The sequence below is a fragment of the Diospyros lotus genome, chromosome 4, assembly GCF_014633365.1.
Source record: "Diospyros lotus cultivar Yz01 chromosome 4, ASM1463336v1, whole genome shotgun sequence".
NCBI classification, from domain to species: domain Eukaryota; kingdom Viridiplantae; phylum Streptophyta; class Magnoliopsida; order Ericales; family Ebenaceae; genus Diospyros; species Diospyros lotus.
In genome coordinates, this window is record NC_068341.1 from 7,192,936 (window position 1) to 7,211,400 (window position 18,465).

General features: G+C 35.8%; 2 protein-coding genes across 2 annotated transcripts; both read right to left on the minus strand.

Annotated features, from left to right (window-relative positions):
• Positions 1-540: 540 nt before the first annotated feature.
• Positions 541-2,197, minus strand: LOC127798908 (transcription factor bHLH147). The gene is made up of 2 exons (XM_052332550.1): positions 1,888-2,197; positions 541-1,706 (listed from the first exon to the last, which is right to left on the minus strand). Exon 2 carries the CDS (start codon positions 1,594-1,596, stop codon positions 946-948), a length of 651 nt encoding a protein of 216 aa, XP_052188510.1. The 5' UTR covers positions 1,597-1,706; positions 1,888-2,197; the 3' UTR covers positions 541-945.
• A 2,028-nt stretch (positions 2,198-4,225) lies between these two features.
• Positions 4,226-14,694, minus strand: LOC127798905 (nuclear poly(A) polymerase 3). Its single transcript, XM_052332546.1, has 11 exons — positions 14,421-14,694; positions 11,090-11,366; positions 10,906-10,983; positions 10,163-10,270; positions 7,722-7,784; positions 7,473-7,634; positions 7,067-7,180; positions 6,743-6,805; positions 6,299-6,604; positions 6,001-6,165; positions 4,226-5,010 (listed from the first exon to the last, which is right to left on the minus strand). Exons 2-11 carry the CDS (start codon positions 11,333-11,335, stop codon positions 4,624-4,626), a joined length of 1,692 nt encoding a protein of 563 aa, XP_052188506.1. The 5' UTR covers positions 11,336-11,366; positions 14,421-14,694; the 3' UTR covers positions 4,226-4,623.
• Between the last annotated feature and the right edge of the window lie 3,771 nt (positions 14,695-18,465).

Here is an 18,465-nt window from a genome sequence, read left to right on the forward strand (position 1 = left end):
ACACCCAGGCCAACTCCAACCGCAGCCCACATAATAGTGCAACAGATTCTCATTAATAACTTTTCTGGGTGCCTAAACTGTTGCCCAATTTCATCTACATTTTTCATCAGATTTCCCACCACCACTTTGGGACACCTTCACAATCTACCGCCCTTAGCTCTGTTTTCAGCAGAGACCACCCCCCACATCCACATGACATGAATTCAGTACACACTATTATCTCCTCCTCTTCTCTCTCAGGGCCCAGACCAACTGTCATTTTCCTTGTTTTCATTTTTGTCTACTGGAATTTGACGATGCCTCCAAGTGGCAATAAAACGTGGCAACAGAATTAAAACTCACGCAGCACCCAGAAACCAAAACGAAACAAAATACATAGTAATAATAAACCCCTCTCCCCCCCTCTCGTTATAATAGACTTCCAGAAAGCCCAAAGACAGATTGCAGATACAAAAATTAAAATTAAAATTAAAAAAAAAAACTGAGTTTAATGAATTAGTCTTTAAAAAAATTCATCTAATAGACCTCGTTTTTAGAAAATTATATTATGTATGGTTGGAACCAAAACAAGTTGGTTGTAACGTAAAATAGCGTTTCATTACAGAAAGCAACGACTGCATCTGTTATCGGTATGTCCGTATCATTCTCTCGTAGTAATAATAATATAAAAGACTTCGGGGAAGAAGTACGTACCCTTTTACAGGTGGCGTTTTTTCCCCCCCATAGTAGCATGCAGCGAGAGATTATTAGCATTTAGAAGAACACTAAAGATAGCCAGAAAAAAAGGAACCGTATTTAACAGAGAAATACTTTTGAGAGAGAGAGAGGGGGGGGGGGGGGGGGGGGGGGGGGGGGGGGGCGGGGGGTAATTAATAATAAAAAAAAAAAGAAAGGAAAACAAGGAAAAAAATAAAATTATTAGAAAAATACGAACAACAATGCGAATCAACTCGGCGGCGGCCGATTCAAGCCGAGCAGACTTTGAGAAGCCACGCTAGATGCGGTGCCGGAGAGCAGCTCGGCGAGGGCACTCATGGCTCTAACCTGCATCTGGAGAGCAGCGATGTAATCGGTCGCTTCTTCCAGAATCACTGGAAATGGTTCTTTCCGGCAGCCGGGAACTAGACGGCCGAGAACGCGAACTTTCCTCTGCACAGCCGGCAAGTTCTTCGACTTCAACCGCAAAACACTCAATCTCGGCTTCTTCGACCGGTTGCCGCCCGTGACCGCCACTCTCTGCCTCTTGTTCTTCATGAACTTGAGCTTGAGCCGGTTGGTGAGGATGGCGCGGCTCCACCTGGTCCTCCCCTTAGCAGTCACGGCCAGAACTCGGTTGGCGGCATCGCGAACGGCTCGGCCCCGTCGAGGAACCGACGCAGAGGAGCTCTGCCGGACATGGCGGAGAGCTTGGAGGAGCTTTGAAGAGTAGACTTGCTGTTGCGCTTCGGACTTCCACTGTATCGAGCTCTGAGCTCCGTTAGGATTCTGAAATCGATCTCTGTTGCCTTGCACTTTCTTCTTCTTTTTCCTACTCAACAACAACTCCAGCGATCTGTCTGAATTCGTTAAAGGATTCGGAACCCCAGATGATGCCATCAACAATACCTCCTGATAATCCGATTCTTACGATTTTGAGAACCGAATCGAATCACGTATATCTACGGATATATATATATATATATACACCTTCATTAGCTGACGAACACCTGCAGATTCAAACACGTGAACGGATGTTCCGATCAGGAAAACCAGAGATCCGGAAACAGATTCAAAGCAGAATTCCGCATAAATCAGGAAAAGGCCCACAACACCGTAGAAATGACGAGAAAAGTGTGAATAAGGTCGAAATCGAAATCGAAATCATGTTAACTCTATTATTAATGTTACCTCACCAAACCTCCGGAAGGGCGAAGGAAATGGACTTCGCCACAGAATCTCAGCTTCTCGTCCTCGTATTCTGACAGCCACCGCAGCAGCGGTGTTGAGCAGAACGATTGAAGAGACTGGAGACTGGAAATGGAAATCAGCGGCGGGGGGTGGGGTGGGGTTTCGATTGAGGCTTTAAAGGGAAGGGAAGGGAAGGGAAGGGAATCAGTCTACAAAGGGAAGAGAAAGAGAGCACGCGCATCGCTTCCTTAAATATCCCTTGGCATCCCCTAATCAATCGTACCCTCTCCCCAGTCGCCACCCACTACAGGGAAATTATTGCTGCATTTATTTAAATATTAAACCATAATTAACGAATAAATGGAACGACACCCCCCCTTTTATGTATCGCGGTGTCACCCCAAATGCGTACACGTCATGATGGCTTCTCTGCCACCCCTTCTTCCTTGCTTGGATTTACACTATATATTATTTATTTTTATATATTAAATATCCATTAACAATTAATTTAATTATTAAAAAAAAAAAACAATTTATGCAAAGCTTAATTCAGTTTAGATGCCACCACCATTGTTGAAGCTGTTGCTGTTTGCTTGGTGCGTGTGAATTTATTTTTTAATTAATAATAATTTCTAGAATTAAATATTGTTTTGGAAATTGGGTCGTAAATGAAATTAAGATAATTATTATAAGGGCCTGATTAAATTAAGAAAACACAGTATTTTTTTTAAAAAAAAAAAAAAGTATAAAAATGTAAAATGCATCCGACCCTAACTTTTGAAAAGCGTAGGCTTCTGCCAAATTTGAGGAGGTGCAGAGATGAGCATGGTCTAGAGGTGGCCACTTTTACTATTTTAACCTTTTGCAAATTATTGAAGTGCGTCTGTGAGTTTTACAGCAATGCAAGGCCGTGTTTGGCTGCTCACTATTGCTTCTTCTTGTGCTTTCGCTTAATTTATATGGAATTCCTTCCTTTATTGCTTCTTCATATTAAATTAAATTCGTTTTTGAGTTCTCTCGGGGGGGGCGGGGGGGGTGTTTGGCTGCTATTTTAGCAAAAAGAAAGAAAATTGTTTTTATTTTTAAAAAAAATTATCTATAATACCCAAGTAAGTCATATTTTTAGGAATATTTGTCTTTTTATTAGCTTCCTAATGATTGCCACTGAGCTCACACACTGAGTCACATGAGCTCATTTAACTAATTCACAGACCATGTCAAAATAAATAAATAAATAAATAAAATTCAAGTCCCTTTCACCAAATATGCAACTTATATCTAGAAGTAGAAGGTAGCATGAATGCATGATACAGCAGCGGTCAAAGGGATGCCAAACTTTGCATTTAATTCCTATTTATTTCCATTCATCTGATTCAAAGAAGATTCTAAGGTTTAGGTGAACCCAATTTGACAAACAAATCAGTCGAAGCCAAACAGATTTGGGGGGTATTATACCTTACGGATGAAGAATTCTCAAAAGGTCAACGTTTTAAAATCGGCCAGTGGCATGGGATGTTGTCATCTCTTTAATCACCAACAATCCAACTTCTTAGGGCCTAAGCCACTGAAATTCCAATTAAAAATATGTAATGATATGAGGTTTTAACATTTTTAATCCTTATTCTATTAATTTAGTTACCAAAAAAAGCTCGTGCCCTTATGCTATGTCACTTTGATTAAGGAGTAAAGATTAACTTAGTAGATAAAAACTCATAAAACTCTTTTGTATTATATAAATACTTATGATCTTTTTTTTTACTATATAGGTATTTAAATTTGTAAATGATGTGTATATCATTTGATTCATTTCATAAACAATTTGAGTTCTTTAACTCAAAACCAGCCCATTGTAAGTGATTGATTAGGTTTAAGCCACTTTCCCTTCCTAAATAGCACAAGCCCATGTTGCACCACCAACCATCCCCTTCTCCTTAGGCTCCAATAGCCAAGTAGAAGGGTGAAAATATTAGCAATTTTTGACCAATGCTTTTCCAGCTCATGTGCCCAACACTAACAATCCACCACACAACAACGAAAAAAGAATGAGATAGCATTCTTTATAGTGCTATCTCATTCTTTATGGTGCCTTTTTTTATGGCAAAGTGAATGCTTGCTTGCAATTCAGACTTCAATCACACAACTGATAATTAATGCTTTTGCAAGCATTAGTTTGTATAGAATTTGGTACCATTTCAATCAGTCAGCAGAGCGTTACTTCAGGGTTAATTGAGCTCATTATGTTTCAGAACAAATGCCAGAAAGAGCCACACACACACACACACACACACACACACAAAAGAATATATTCTGGAAATTATATAAATAAAAAAAAAAAGAATGAATTCCGGAATTACCTTCCAAAAATTGATCTAAAATGTCACAATTACAAAAACAACAGAATATATTTTCACCGATTTCAAAAATGGTGTGGACACCATGATGACGTGTATATACCTTTTTTCCAATTAACAAGACATTCAATAAATTTACATGGGAACACAACCCTTTTGCTTTTCCATCCCCACAACTAACTCTTGTCTCTTGCTCTCTCTCTCTCCCCCCCCCCCCCCCCCCCCCCGCCCCCCGCCCCCCGGGCGCCCAAAAAAACTCCCCCAAAAGTCTCACTCAAAAGGCATTTGCGTGCACTGTATAGCCTCTACAAGACCAAAAACCCACAAGGAACAAGGAACCATTACCAAAGAGCAACAAAGCCAAAATGGGTAGGCTACCAAGAGCCTAGCCCCCAGAACTTGGGTGAACAGAATTTGCATTAGTGGTCAAGCGGCCAACATTTGAAGGCAGACGCTCAGAGAACTCTGGGCTGACTCGCTGATTGCAGTCCAACTCCCCATAGCACGCTTCCCGTCTCTGGTCACTTTCTGTGTCAAATGTAGCGTTCTTCGGCAGCTGCGAAGCTTGCACAATTGACAGTGATATCCTTCTGGTAGGGACTTGATAGCCATTGCTTATGCTCTTGATAAAATCATCCTTAACTGACTTCATGTCAACAAAACCATTCCTGCCGGGTTGTAAGCCCCAGTAAAACACAACGTTTGGCTCCACTATGTTCGCATCAACGTACTCTGTCGGGTTGGGATCACAAAAACCCTGAATTTCCTCCAACTGTGGGGCAATTAGAGTAAGTACTTTTAGTATTTCAAAGAAACAAGATAGTATCTAAAAGATAAATATTAATGCTTTCTTTTTTCAGCAAGTACTAAAGCAAGGTCATTAGGGACAGATTTAGAGTTGTATGCTTTCTTTTTTCAGCAAGTACTAAAGCAAAGTCATTACAGACAGATTTAGAGACAACAGAACACGTAGCCCAGTTGCCAGATAAGGTTGTTAAGTTTGCATATTTAATTAAGAGTTCTTTTAATACACCCATATTGGAGGGTTCTACACTTAGCAAGTGATAAACGGAATAGCAGCATGCTGGCACAACACCAGTTCTCAGGTCTCGCAGGAGGGAGCAGGTTTATAGACTTCTAGTATTTAAGAAAAGACAAAGAGAAATGAAAAGGAAGACTTTTTAGCCACCCTACCCCCCCCCCCCCCCAGGCGAAAAAACAAAAAACAAAAAAAGGTGATTTGGAAGCCCCCTACTTTGCACTCCATACCTGTTTAGGGTGTATGCCTGTTTCCTAATGTTTTGCTGACTATTGCTCCTTTTCAGCTTCAATACTTCATTAACAGTTGTTTGTGTTACCTCCAATAAGCAAAATAATGAAAAACTAAGCTCCTAAGAACTCAAGGATTTGGAGTGGAAATGTTGCTAAAAGCCGAGACTTCAGAAAACAGCTATAATGTCATGATTTGTGGTAACAGAAGTACATGGCTGTCAACTTATTTGGGTATTGCTTTATTGCTTGAGGCAAACATATCTGAGCTGGTAGCTCAATTTGCTTGTCAAGTTTCAACCTTTTGCAAGGTGCACCAGGCCTTTTAGTTTACAACGTGAACAGCTTTCTTCTCTTTCCTCAAGTACACCTCTGGCCCTCAAATTAACCACACCAGTAAATAGACAGAATAAAAATGGTTGCGTCTGTAATCACACCAATCATCAATAATTTGAAGGATAACCAACAATTATGATGAGATGGAACCACTAACCTTGAGAAGAAGACTCCGAAACCGTGACTTAACCCAACCCACCCACTCTCCTAACTCATCTTGGTCACGAGCCAGAAGAAATATTTTGACAAAGCGAGTGTACTTCTTTGTATATGGAAAAGACTCAAATAGGCCAGCCCAATCAAAGTCTTGTTTCAGGAGATCCTGCAATGTCAAGGGAAAAAAGTATCTTATGCAAATCAGTAGATGTATAGAGATGAACTACACATCATAAATGACCACTGATTGTAATTATCCCAAAAAGGCAAAGGCGGACTTGCAAAAAACCAAAAGATACCTTAGTCAAAGTATGACCTCGAAGGAACTCAGCCCTGATTTTGTAGAATGTGCTTTTGGTGATATTAGAATGGCAATACTCATGTGGTCTGCATGGCAATCTAATGGGCATCAAGGACCGCAATCCAGTGGCACTTCCAGTCATAGGGAACACATTATCTTGCAGAATTACAGGAGTTGGCCAAGGCCAAAATGCAAATGTCTTAAAGAAATTTGAAATCAAAACACTCAAACTGGCATTTGGGTGCCTTTGGCATATAAATGCCACGAGAATAGCTAAATGGACTCCTCCAAAAAACCCAAACAACTGCAAAAAAAAAGGGTATGATAAATACGGTTGCTTAAGTTGCAAGGTGGGGCATACAAAGACAGAGAGAAGACAATGCTCAGAACCCAAAAGGAAGAAAGCTCAAAGTGAAATTAATACAAAGCATACATTCCTTACATTACCATACACTCCTCGCCTCTTTGCCCACAATTTAACACATCGTAGCAGGGACTGGAATACCTGAAAAAAAAAAAAAAATCCAATAATACATAAGAGCTATTACAAGAGCTCAGGAGGAACAAGGTTGTGCAATAAAGTTGAGAACATATATATTTATCAATTTTAACAATAACCCCCAGTGTGCACCATATTTTATGCCATAGACAGCATCCTTAAAATTAACTTAAATCAGGTCCCGGGAATCAAAGATAACTAGTTTACACCTAGAAGACAAATAATAATCACAGACAATGATAAAAGTGTAAAGAGCATGCCCAGTACCTCTATATTTGGGAGAAGCTGAAGAATGCATTTATTAGCATGAACACCAGACAAACTTCTCCAGCTGATTTCATCAATGCCCCTCAGAAAGTAAGGATTGAGAATATCCACATTCTGCAGATCACACATTAGAAATTCACATTTTTATACAAGAGGTGAAAGATAAAAACTAAGGTTGGAGGTTGGGTGCTTGCACAACAAGATCGATAATGTTCTAATTTCATGCATGCTCCTGGCAACAAACAAAAGAAAAAACAAAAAACAAAATAAAACAGCAGGAATTTAGCAACATCAGGACTTAACAGGAAGAGCTTTGGACTTGAAATTTAAAGAAGTGAGATCCTTAATGTAGAAGCTACCAAGGAACTCAAGTTAAAAGAGCACAGTCACAAGTCACCATACTGACCTCAGGAACAGACATTACTTTTAGTTGAGCATATGGAAGATCAATGGAGATGCCATCAAGTTTAAACCGCATTAGAGGAACTTTTGCATCCTTGACACAGTGGACATCAGATACTTCTGGTCTGTTTGTAAGCATGTTGTGCAGAACAATGAAAAAATCCTCCTGCACAGGTCACAAGGTAACAATTTAGAAGTTCCTACTCACACAGTTCCATATGTGATGCATGGCACAGGGGAAAAAAATACTTACTGCCATAGTAGCAAAGCAAGGTCCAACACATACAGCATCAATATCTGATTCAGAATTGTGAACCTGAACAGAACCAAAGACAAGAAATATGTTTACAAGAATTCTGCATGATATAAAATTGTTCCATTTTGGTAAAAATGCACGAGCATATAGAACCAACTACCAAGGTTTAGAAACGAACAGAAAGCAAGAATTCATTTAGCCAACCCCACATAGTGGAATAAAGGCTTGGTATACTGTTGTTTATGTAGAACCAAGGTGTGATATTCTCAAAACAGCAGACCGTCAATTATCTTCATTTCTATCCAAGATACCGCTACAACCAATGAATTTGTTCAAGTAAATGCATGGAATAATATCATACAATGTAAGAACTAATATAATACCGCACATACTTATTCAAAAAAGTACAAATCCTATGTTAACCGAACAGCTAGTAGCAGTTCATGAGATTAACATATGTCAGTAGTGTTTCACCAGACTGGAATTGTTAGAGAGTAAAAATGAAAGGCAAACATCCCTACAAACAAAGTTAGATTGGCAGCAAAAGATTTTTAAAGTTCAAACTACAAACCAAAATTACCACACTCATTTAAAAAGTTGCTAGAAGGATTAACTCATTAAATAGGAAACTTATCACTGCCTACTTGACGTACATGCTCCAATGCATACAACCTGTGCTATGAGGTTCAAGACCTAGCAGTCTTAAGAATAAGTGAATACAAAATGTATGCATCCAAACCAGAAATGAAGTATTAAAAACAAAGTAGTAATTTTTGTCCATCTTATCACCATCTTCATTATCCAGTAGGATAGCTGATTTTTCATGGGTTCACAACTCCAGGCACATCCTTGTCAACTCTCTTACTTTTCCTGTATCCCTTGCTATCTGTCCCCCCCTCATTTCTGAATGGCAGATCTCAAGGCTCCCAAAGTATTGAGCACTGGAACATTATTATGCAGTCCAAATCCATTCCTTGCATGTAAGAATCTTTTCGAAAATCCAATTTGACCAGTTATGGCATGTCAATGCTCCTAACTGCTAAACTTTCAAAGTAAAAAACCACTTCTATCTACCAGTTCCCTCCATTATATAAGGCGGTGTTTCCAAAAGCCCACCATTGAATAGGCTCTGGACTTTTAACAAGCATCGCACACTTTCTACTAAATTCATGTATAACCGTGCACATCATTTTTCTAAATAAACAACAGAAAGTGAACATTTAAAAGTCAGTCACATTAATGAAACATGGTCTTTTTTGCATATTCTAAACCTTCAAGGCCTTGGATCTTGATACTAGAGAAACTAATCCCGATATTTGTTCTCTCTACTGCCAAACCAACGTCTTAATACCAAAAAGAGGAAAAGTAGAGACAACATGATTTAAGTTGAGCTCTTTTTCAGCAAAAAGCATCTTGGAAGTCATATAGTTAGTTGAATAAACACTTCGAATTTTAAGTTTTCTTTTTGGACTATAAATGTTTGCTACAGCCCTATTAAGGTGTTGTTTTGTGTGTGTGTGTGTGTGTGGGGGGGGGGGGCAACAGAGAAATACTTAATAGAAGCCAATCAAATGAAAATAAATATAACATTTAGACTTCTCCCTATAAAACAAATCCATATATTTCAGGGACGTGACAACTACTACTGGTGTTAACCTATTAAACGCTAACACTTAAAGTGCTCTTTCTCCACTCATTTGACACTCTTCTTGATGATCACATTAAATAATTTCTTTTAACAAAAAAAAATAAGCCTCTTCTCTCATCCAGTTACATGCCTCTATCAGGAGAGCTTGCTTTATTTAGATAAATACATCTTATAACATATAATTCTTGTCTTTTTTTGTAATTACTAAGATGCCCCAACATAACACATGTTTCTCCACCTTCATTGAATTCACGAAATACTCCTTCCATCTCTCTTTGATTACCCTTTCTTTTACTATGCAATGCAATAAATGATTTGAAGCTGATAACCACAAATAAGCCAGCTAGCAAAGAGTTGAACTGCATGACACTTGATATTCACATCCAATGCTAGTCATGTTTCTCCACCTTCATTGAATTCAAGAAATACTCCTTCCATCTCTCTTTGATTACCCCTTCATTTACTATGCAATGAAATAAATGATTTGAAGCTGAGAACCACAAATAAGCCAGCTAGCTAAGAGTTGAACTGCAACACACATGATATTCACATCAAATGCTAGTCATTTAAGTACTTTAGTCTTGATAGATACTGAATCTGAGATATAAAAATGAAAAAAAAAAAAAAAAAGAGAGAGATAAAATTAAGTAAAGAACAACAACAAGACACATTCACAGGAAAGAATGATGACTCAATGCAATAGTTCATGGAAACGGCATCATTGATGACTCATTTCCCATCAAGAGAAGTAGAAATTAATAGAGGAAAAACTCTTAATTGAGGGACTTACTCCAAGGCCATACGATCCATATGTCAAAACTGTAGCTGAAGCAGCTGAAATATATTCCCCCCTAAGCCGATGTTGACGAGCAATGTTCTTAATCCATTCCATCACTATCTGTGAGAAGAAGTAAAAAGTCAAAGTTCTTGCAACATGAACATCACATTAGCATATCCAAGTCAGTTCATGCTAGCCACTACAACTATCTGAATCCATATTAAGTATAACAACAAAGGTAAATGATGTTAACCATGCATCAATTCAATGCGATAGACACTTGACTTGCAAAATTAAATGGACCCTATAGGTGATGCAATTTCTGGCATAGCCTTAACAGCTGCATCAAACATTTAAATTCCACGTAGGCCTTAAATTCATAGAATGAGAAATATCAACCATGAAACAAGAAAGCACCAATGTAATACTAAAATAGTTGCAAAGAGAAAAGACTGTATACAAGATAGTTAACAACCTGAAAACAACAGTTACAGCTCAACAGCGAAGAGACTACAATTAGAGATGTGCAAATGAATGAACTAACTGATACAATAAATGAACAGAGCAAAAAATTTGATCCATTTTAAGGTAAAATGGGTCGCGAATCTCAATCATAATTAACAGCAACATCACCCAGCTCACTGACACATACACGCCCATCCAGACCCGTAAACAAAAACAAGTCAATGTGGTGTGTATGTGGGTATCAAAGACAAAAGAAAGAAGGGGGGGGGGGGGGGGGGGGGAGGTTTGACCTGTTTGAGCTTATCAATGGCATTTCTCCTTCTAATTTCCTCCTCCAGAGAAGGCACTAGTTCTTCTTCTGCCATAAGCTACATGAGATGAAAACCATCAGGAAATCAACAACCAATTGCATAACCAGAAAGTAAATAAAAAAACTGAACCAGAATGAATGTTCTAATTCCACGGACAGCTTACCTGCAGCAAAGATCGGGACCTTGCCTCCTCGATTGGAGCCAAAACAGCGGCGTTCAAACCAAAATCACCAGGGGGGATCACGGCAGCATTGAAAGGAATCAATTGCGGTGGCACTGGTCCGTTGATGGGGTTCATCGGGCCAACGGCCGGTCCCTGAACGAAGGCCACCGGACGGTTCAAGTAGTGAGGATCAATCAGTTGGCGATAGGGGACAAGGACAACTTGATTCGGATTCGCATACGCCATAAAACTTGGATCAATCACCAGAAGTCAAAATCTGAGGTCCAAAGCAGAGGGCTTTATTAGGGTTTTGAAGCAGAAACAGAAGGATTCTTCGAGAAACAAATATATCTGCTAGTTGCGTATATATACAGAGAGGCGGGGAAGAGTCAAAGAGCTTTGAGTTGGAGATTCGACGAATTGAAAGAGAGATGGAGGCGGGAGATGGAAGCTTAGATGAATGTTTCAGAGGGGCTTTTTCTCGTACTGATTTTTCTGCTTTTTGAATTGCAACGGTGTGGAAGATGAAGGCCCAGATCGGAAGGCCACCAGTGTGGTGTCCAGGAATCGAGCATTCACCGTCGTCCACGTGTCTATCCAAGACAGGATCTAAGCGTCGCCTTTTGACGGCCCAGATTCAGGCTGGCACCGACCTTCATCAGGTGGACTTACTATTTAAAGTTGAATGAAATTTTCTTTTGACAACTCATCAAAGAAGAAAAATAAATTTTCTTTTGACAGCCAAATTCCGTGGCAACTGGGCTACACATTCTCTCTGGTACCCTATGATTAGATTTAATTAAGTAATATATAATATGAGAGCTGTTCGTGTTGGGCTCGTCTGGGGGTAAGGGGGTCGAGCTCGTAGAGACTCTCTTGCATTAAATAACATAATAATTATATATATAATATATTTTATTATTTATTTTTATTCATTTAACATGTATGTTTTCAATTAATAATATTTTAACTTAATTTTATTGAATAATTTATTTGATGTTATCTTCTTATTTTAATTTTGAGTTTTTAATTTTATAGTTTGAAAGTTTGTTTTGAAATTTTTGAAAATTTATTCTTTTTATCATTTTAAAATTAAAAATTAGAAAACTTGTTTATTTTGAATTTTTTTAAAAAAAATATTTTATAATATTTTATTTAATAAATTTAATTATTAAATAATAAAATTAAATTTTTTTAATAAAATTCTACTATTAAAATAAAATAATAAATTTGATTAATAAATTACTTACCACATACATCTTAACAATAATTTATATTAAATTACACACTTAATAATATACTATATGTTATTATATATTTTTAATTATAATATAAATATATTATATTTTTAAAATTTTAAATAAATATATAATTTTATTTTAAAAATTTAATAATAATTTTTTTTTCTCTTTTTTTCTTTTTTCTTCTTCTCTGACGTCCTGCATCTTCTCCATTGCTGGCGATCACCACTGACCAAAAATTTTCATGATTAGAGCTTATCATTAGAAACTCCAAATAAAGGGGTTTAACAAACACAAAAATGAGTTGAGATTTATCAATTGAATTTTCATAAATCTAATTTTCAACCACAAGTGAAAAACGTATTGTTAGTTGCCACCGACCACCATAGTAAGTGGTTTTTGGTGATCAAAGGCAACCACTCGACACCCAATGACCCATCAACCAACATATCCAAAAATCAATAAGATCCAAGCCCAAATCTCCTTAGATTTAAGTTTAAACGTTTGACCAAACTCAATACTTGTCTATATACACATTGCTAGTTGTCACTGGCTATTGTAGTCGGTGGTTTCCAACGATCATAGGCAGTTACCCGACATCGAATGACCCATTGACCAACATACCAAAAAATTAACAAAAGAATAATGAAAAAAAAAGATGAGATAAAACCAACAAGAGAGCGACGGGGATGGTGGTCGCGATAGCAATGGCAGTGACGATCAACAATTGAAGAAAAATAAAAGAAGAGAAAGGAAAGAAGAGATGAGAGAAAAGATAAATACTTGGGTTTGTGCGAGATTGATGGGAGAAGGTGTGTGTTTTAATTGAAAACACTCAAAATAAAATAAATATATTTTTAATATTTTAAAAAATTAAAAACGAGAAAGACAACCTAGCTTTAGTTTTTCTTTCATTTGTTCAGTCATATATAATAGAAGAAATTGTGGGTTTTAGTGATCTACTTCTTGTATTTATTTTGATGAGACAATTAGTGTCCTTTTATAATTATTACTTGATTGACAGGTAATATAGTTATGAAAATTACAGGTGAAAAAATGTGTTTATGGATGATAGGTTGTCGGTGGTCCAAAATTATACACGTGTCGTCAACTGTAATTAGCTTTGGATATTTAATTGTCCGACCAAAATAACTAATATAAACATAATCAAATCAAAATTTAAAAATAAAAGAAAACAACTTGACTAGGATAAATATTATTATTGGTCTCTGAACTCTATATTTCATAATAAATTAATTATTATACTTTAATTTATCACATAACAATCACTAAATTTTTAATTTATTATAGTTTACCCTTTTTAGAAATTTTGTGAAATTTGTCAAAAATTTATGATGTCGTAGATACATAAAATAAAAATAAAATAAAAAACAAAGAAATAGATGTTGACGCCCATTGTGTAATATTTTAAAATTTCTATACACATATATATAATTTTACGTATATTTAAAAATTACTGTAAAATTTTGATAAGTGAAGAGAAAAATCTCTTTCATTTTGGTAAAAATTTTATAGAGTCCATAACATTGATTACACAACCGTCAACAATTGCTGTTCTGTGTTTTTTTTCCTTTATTTTATGCATATCAGCATATGTTATGTTAAAATATTATGATAGAGTTTAATTAAATTTTGAACAATTGACTAAATTGTAATAATAAAAATTGAATATATGAGACATATTAAAATGTAAAAATTAATTTATTACAAAATATAAAATATAATGATCAATAATGTTATTTACCTAATTTGACAATGTTAAGTTATTAATAGACATGATGACAAAAATAAAAATAAAAATTACATAACCCAAATAACTAAAAATATAAAATTGCGAGCTTGGCTTTTAAGCCTTGTATGGTTAAATGGTATTTTTATAAATAAGCTGAAACTTTAAAAACAATTTAGTAAAATGATATAAATATATGACAAAAATGAAACTCCGATTTCTTTTTGGGGGCGGACTGAGCACACAAAACTGATATATATATTTCACTTTAGGGAGAGTTTGAAGCTTTTCCCAAAAATATCTGTTCTCGACAGAACAAATTATCTTCGCAATAATGTACCTGGTAAACAGGAGGAGGGGAAAAATCTTGATTCCAAGTGCTTGTACGAGTCGGCAATTTCAGATTGAAATCCATATCTGTAAAATGATATTCCAAACACCGTAAAAAGCTTCAGTGATTTCCATCGGTACGAAGAATTTGAATACGATAAACCACCAGCCTTCACAAACAGGGGACGCCATGAATCAACTGAGAAATTTTCATTCAAGTCGTCCTGTACGTGAATTTACACACGACGGAGAAGGAGGAGAGAGGAATCAGAGGCATGAAGTAATCAGAGAGTACAACCGCAGAAGAAGAAGAAGCAGCAGAGCATGGTGACCAAGGCTAGGGTTTCGATCACCGTGACGACGGTCCAGAAGACGTTGTCAACGGAGAAATCGAACCACGATCTGAAGCTCGACGAGGTCCATCCAGAGGTGAAGTAGGAAAAGGCAATTCCTGGCCACTGGAAAATCGACGACGGCGTGAAGAAGTCAAACTCCGGCCACCGAAACCAAATTCCAGCCATTCCTCTCCCCGGTCTGTGTAGGTTCTGCGCCCTCTCACGCTCGCTCGCGCGCGCTCTCTAGAATCTGGATTTTCAATAGAAATATCTCTCATGCGTCTGGGAAACGATTTGGTTTGGAGAATTATCTAATTGGCACGTGGGAGACCGATCCCCTGGAAGTAATGTAATAGATAGAGTCAATAGACCGACATACCAAGTAGATTAAGAAACCATAAATTACAATTCTGGCCGCGTACCAAATATAAAAACGTGGCATTTATTGATCACGAAAACTCGTCCCAGTAGTAGAACGGGTTATCTTAATCACTGTATAAATCTTATTCATTACCGTTTGTTAAAATATTTAAGATAAATATAATATTAATATAAAATTAAAATATTTTTTAGACCAATATATGAAATGATTTAGGTAAAATTGAGAAATATTTATTATTTTTATTTAAATTGTACTGGTCCAATCTTAGCCCAACCTTGACTCGATTTTGGCCCTGCATTAGTTTGCAACAACATCATTACTGTCGCACGTTAAGTACTCTTACGTTTATTTTAGATCTCATCTTCATTAATGAAAATTTTATTTTTATTAATAACAAATCTTATTTACATTTAATGAGGTTCCGTCAATACCATGCCATTGTCAGGGAGTCTCGTCAACATTGGATATCTAATTCTATCACCCTGCAACTCCTTATGCAAGCATGCAGAATAATCTCTCATCCTTCTATATAAACCAACTCTATCTAGAGTCAATACATGTTCTTTTATAATGTATCGATAATCTATCAATTTACTATTTTACTTACTTAAGCGTCAGAATGCTTGTAGGTGTCGGTCACCTCCTGATAGACCGATTGCTGGAGCCCATTCTCTATCGCTGCAAGCCTACGCCCAACATCTTTTTTGGCCAAAAAAGAACACTATCAAACTATTTATTAATTTTTTTTAATGTATTTAAAATTATATTTTTTTCTTATATTTATTAAAATATATATAATAAGTCCTAAGATCAGGATTTTTTTTTTTAAATATTCATATTCCTAAATTTATTCAAAACTATTTGTGGTGAGGTGATAACGTCTGGTGGAGACACAATGGCAGGCGAAACAGGAAGATGAATAGGAGGATGAAAGAAATTAAGAAAACATTGAAGAAGAAAAAAAAAAAAAGAAATGTGAGCGTCTTATGAGATGAGCGCATATGAGTTATTTTTTTATATGTAAAACTTTAAATAAATTTATTGAAAAGAGAAAGAGATAAATTTATTTGTAAAACTTTAAATAAAAAGTCATATGACTCATTTTAAGTGGGTTACAAAATAAATTTAATAAATATAATGAAAATAACTTTTATCTATCATATTTTTTATATCACACTTTTTTTAACTCATAACTTAAGAAAATATAAATATATTTTATTTTTAAATAATAAATATATTATATTTTGTAATATTTTATAAATTATTTTAAATATTTAAAAATAAAAACAATATATAATAAATATTTCATATTCAAACAATGTGCATTTAAATTTATTATATAAAATTTAAAAAACCTTATTTTTATTTATTATCCTCAAAATATAGAGTTCGAAAGACGATCCACTTTTGAAATTTCTCGTATCATCAATATTTTTTAAAAATAAAAATAATTTATAAAACTATATAAATATAAACAAAAATAGTATGAGAGATGAAAACGATGCTTGAAATTATTTTGACAATACAAAAGTTGAATTGATGCATTGCATTCATTGTAGATAGAGAAATTGCCACGATGACAACTTAGAACAATAATTATTGCCACGCGTTAATTAATTAAGTTGATAAACATGAGAAAATACTTAGTATAATAATGATATTATCTCATATCCTTATTGGGTTAATGTAGTATTCAAATTAAAATTCAATAATAACCGAATATGTGTTAGTAATCTTAGTACATACTTGGTGGTGAAGCAGTGGTCATTATTACTCATGTTTATGTTGTCTAATGCGAGTAAGGGAGGGTGGATGTGGAGGGGGGATGGGTCCACGCCCCTATTTTAATTTTGTCTGTGTCCAACAAATCTTATATTGCCCAATAATTTTTATTTTTTGTAGATAAGTTTCGTTTTGAAATTTAAAATTTTCCCTAATTTCATGTATTATATTGATATTATTAATATATGACTTATCATTATTGTGTTTGTAATACTAGGATAATGTGATGACAATATATTATTGTTATATTTGTCGATGTTCAAGATTTGTCGATCGTGATTCGTTAGCCCACACTGATGTAATTAATTTGAAATGGAGAATGGTATATGATGTGATTTGGTTTATTGATCCACCGGTGCGGTTGGCTCCTGCAAAATACTCCGATGTTCAAGTAAGTAAGCGAGTAAAAAGATGCAAAGTATCAGCAAGTTGGCAGAGAGAACATATCGTGGTTCTCAAGAGCACTACCCGATATATAGGAGGATGAGATGTTCTCTTACTTGTGTTGTACATCTGCAGGTGATGAGACAGAATATCTGACATTGGTGGAGGCGCCCAAGTAGTGGCAATGTGCTGGCAGGACCCTCATTAATATGGATGAAATCTGTTATTAACGATGATGGGATCTGAGGCAGGTACATGAAAATCCATAAATGGTTGCAATGATGTTGTTGCAAAGATCAGGATGAGACCGGCATTGGCCAAACGCATAGGTCGAGGAGATGGGAACAGGTTGGGCTGGATGGCTCAGCTGGGACAACACCTAGTCCATCACAGTTATCTGATTTGTGGTCTTCTTGTTATGCGAGCTATTCAGTTAAGCTAGCGAATTGGAAGAGTCGTTGGGAGAATCGCTTGGAGCTCGCTTAGCTTCGCGATTCGAGTTCAAGTTTCAGCGATGCGTAAGTCTGCTCCGACGAGCTCAGCTTGGAGCCTACTGGGCTTTAGGCGATTAGACTAGCCTGCAGAGTTGAGCTAAGTCCATAAGAAGTAATTTGAAAAATACGTATAACAATATTAAATATGACTTTTAATATATTATATAAATACACAAGAATATAAAAAAATTATATTAATTGATGATAATATTAAAAAACTGGATCATATTATGCTTTGTAGTTAAGGACTTATAATTCTGGTAATAGCATTTTTTAGTTTAATATAAAACACATTATATATTTAATTAATTAACTAAATTTTATTATTATATACAATATTCCAACTCATTATCAAACTCATTAAATAAATAGGTAAATAATTACAAATTTGTATGTGAAAAATTTGCAATGGTGATAATCCCCAGTAAAATAGGACAATAAATAAGGATTCAGTGTCAATAAATCAAGCCCAGTGAGTGACCAAGTCAGTTCATCAGTCAACATAAAATTACCCACAAAATTTGACTTATTTTAATGAATTATAATGAGGTGTGGAGTTGCTAAATATGGGCGAAAAAATGGACTGTAATTTGTTTCATTCTCAAGGGGCCAACATTTAAGTTCTATGCGAAAATTATTAATAAATTGAACTAATTTAATATTCAATAAAAAGTTAAC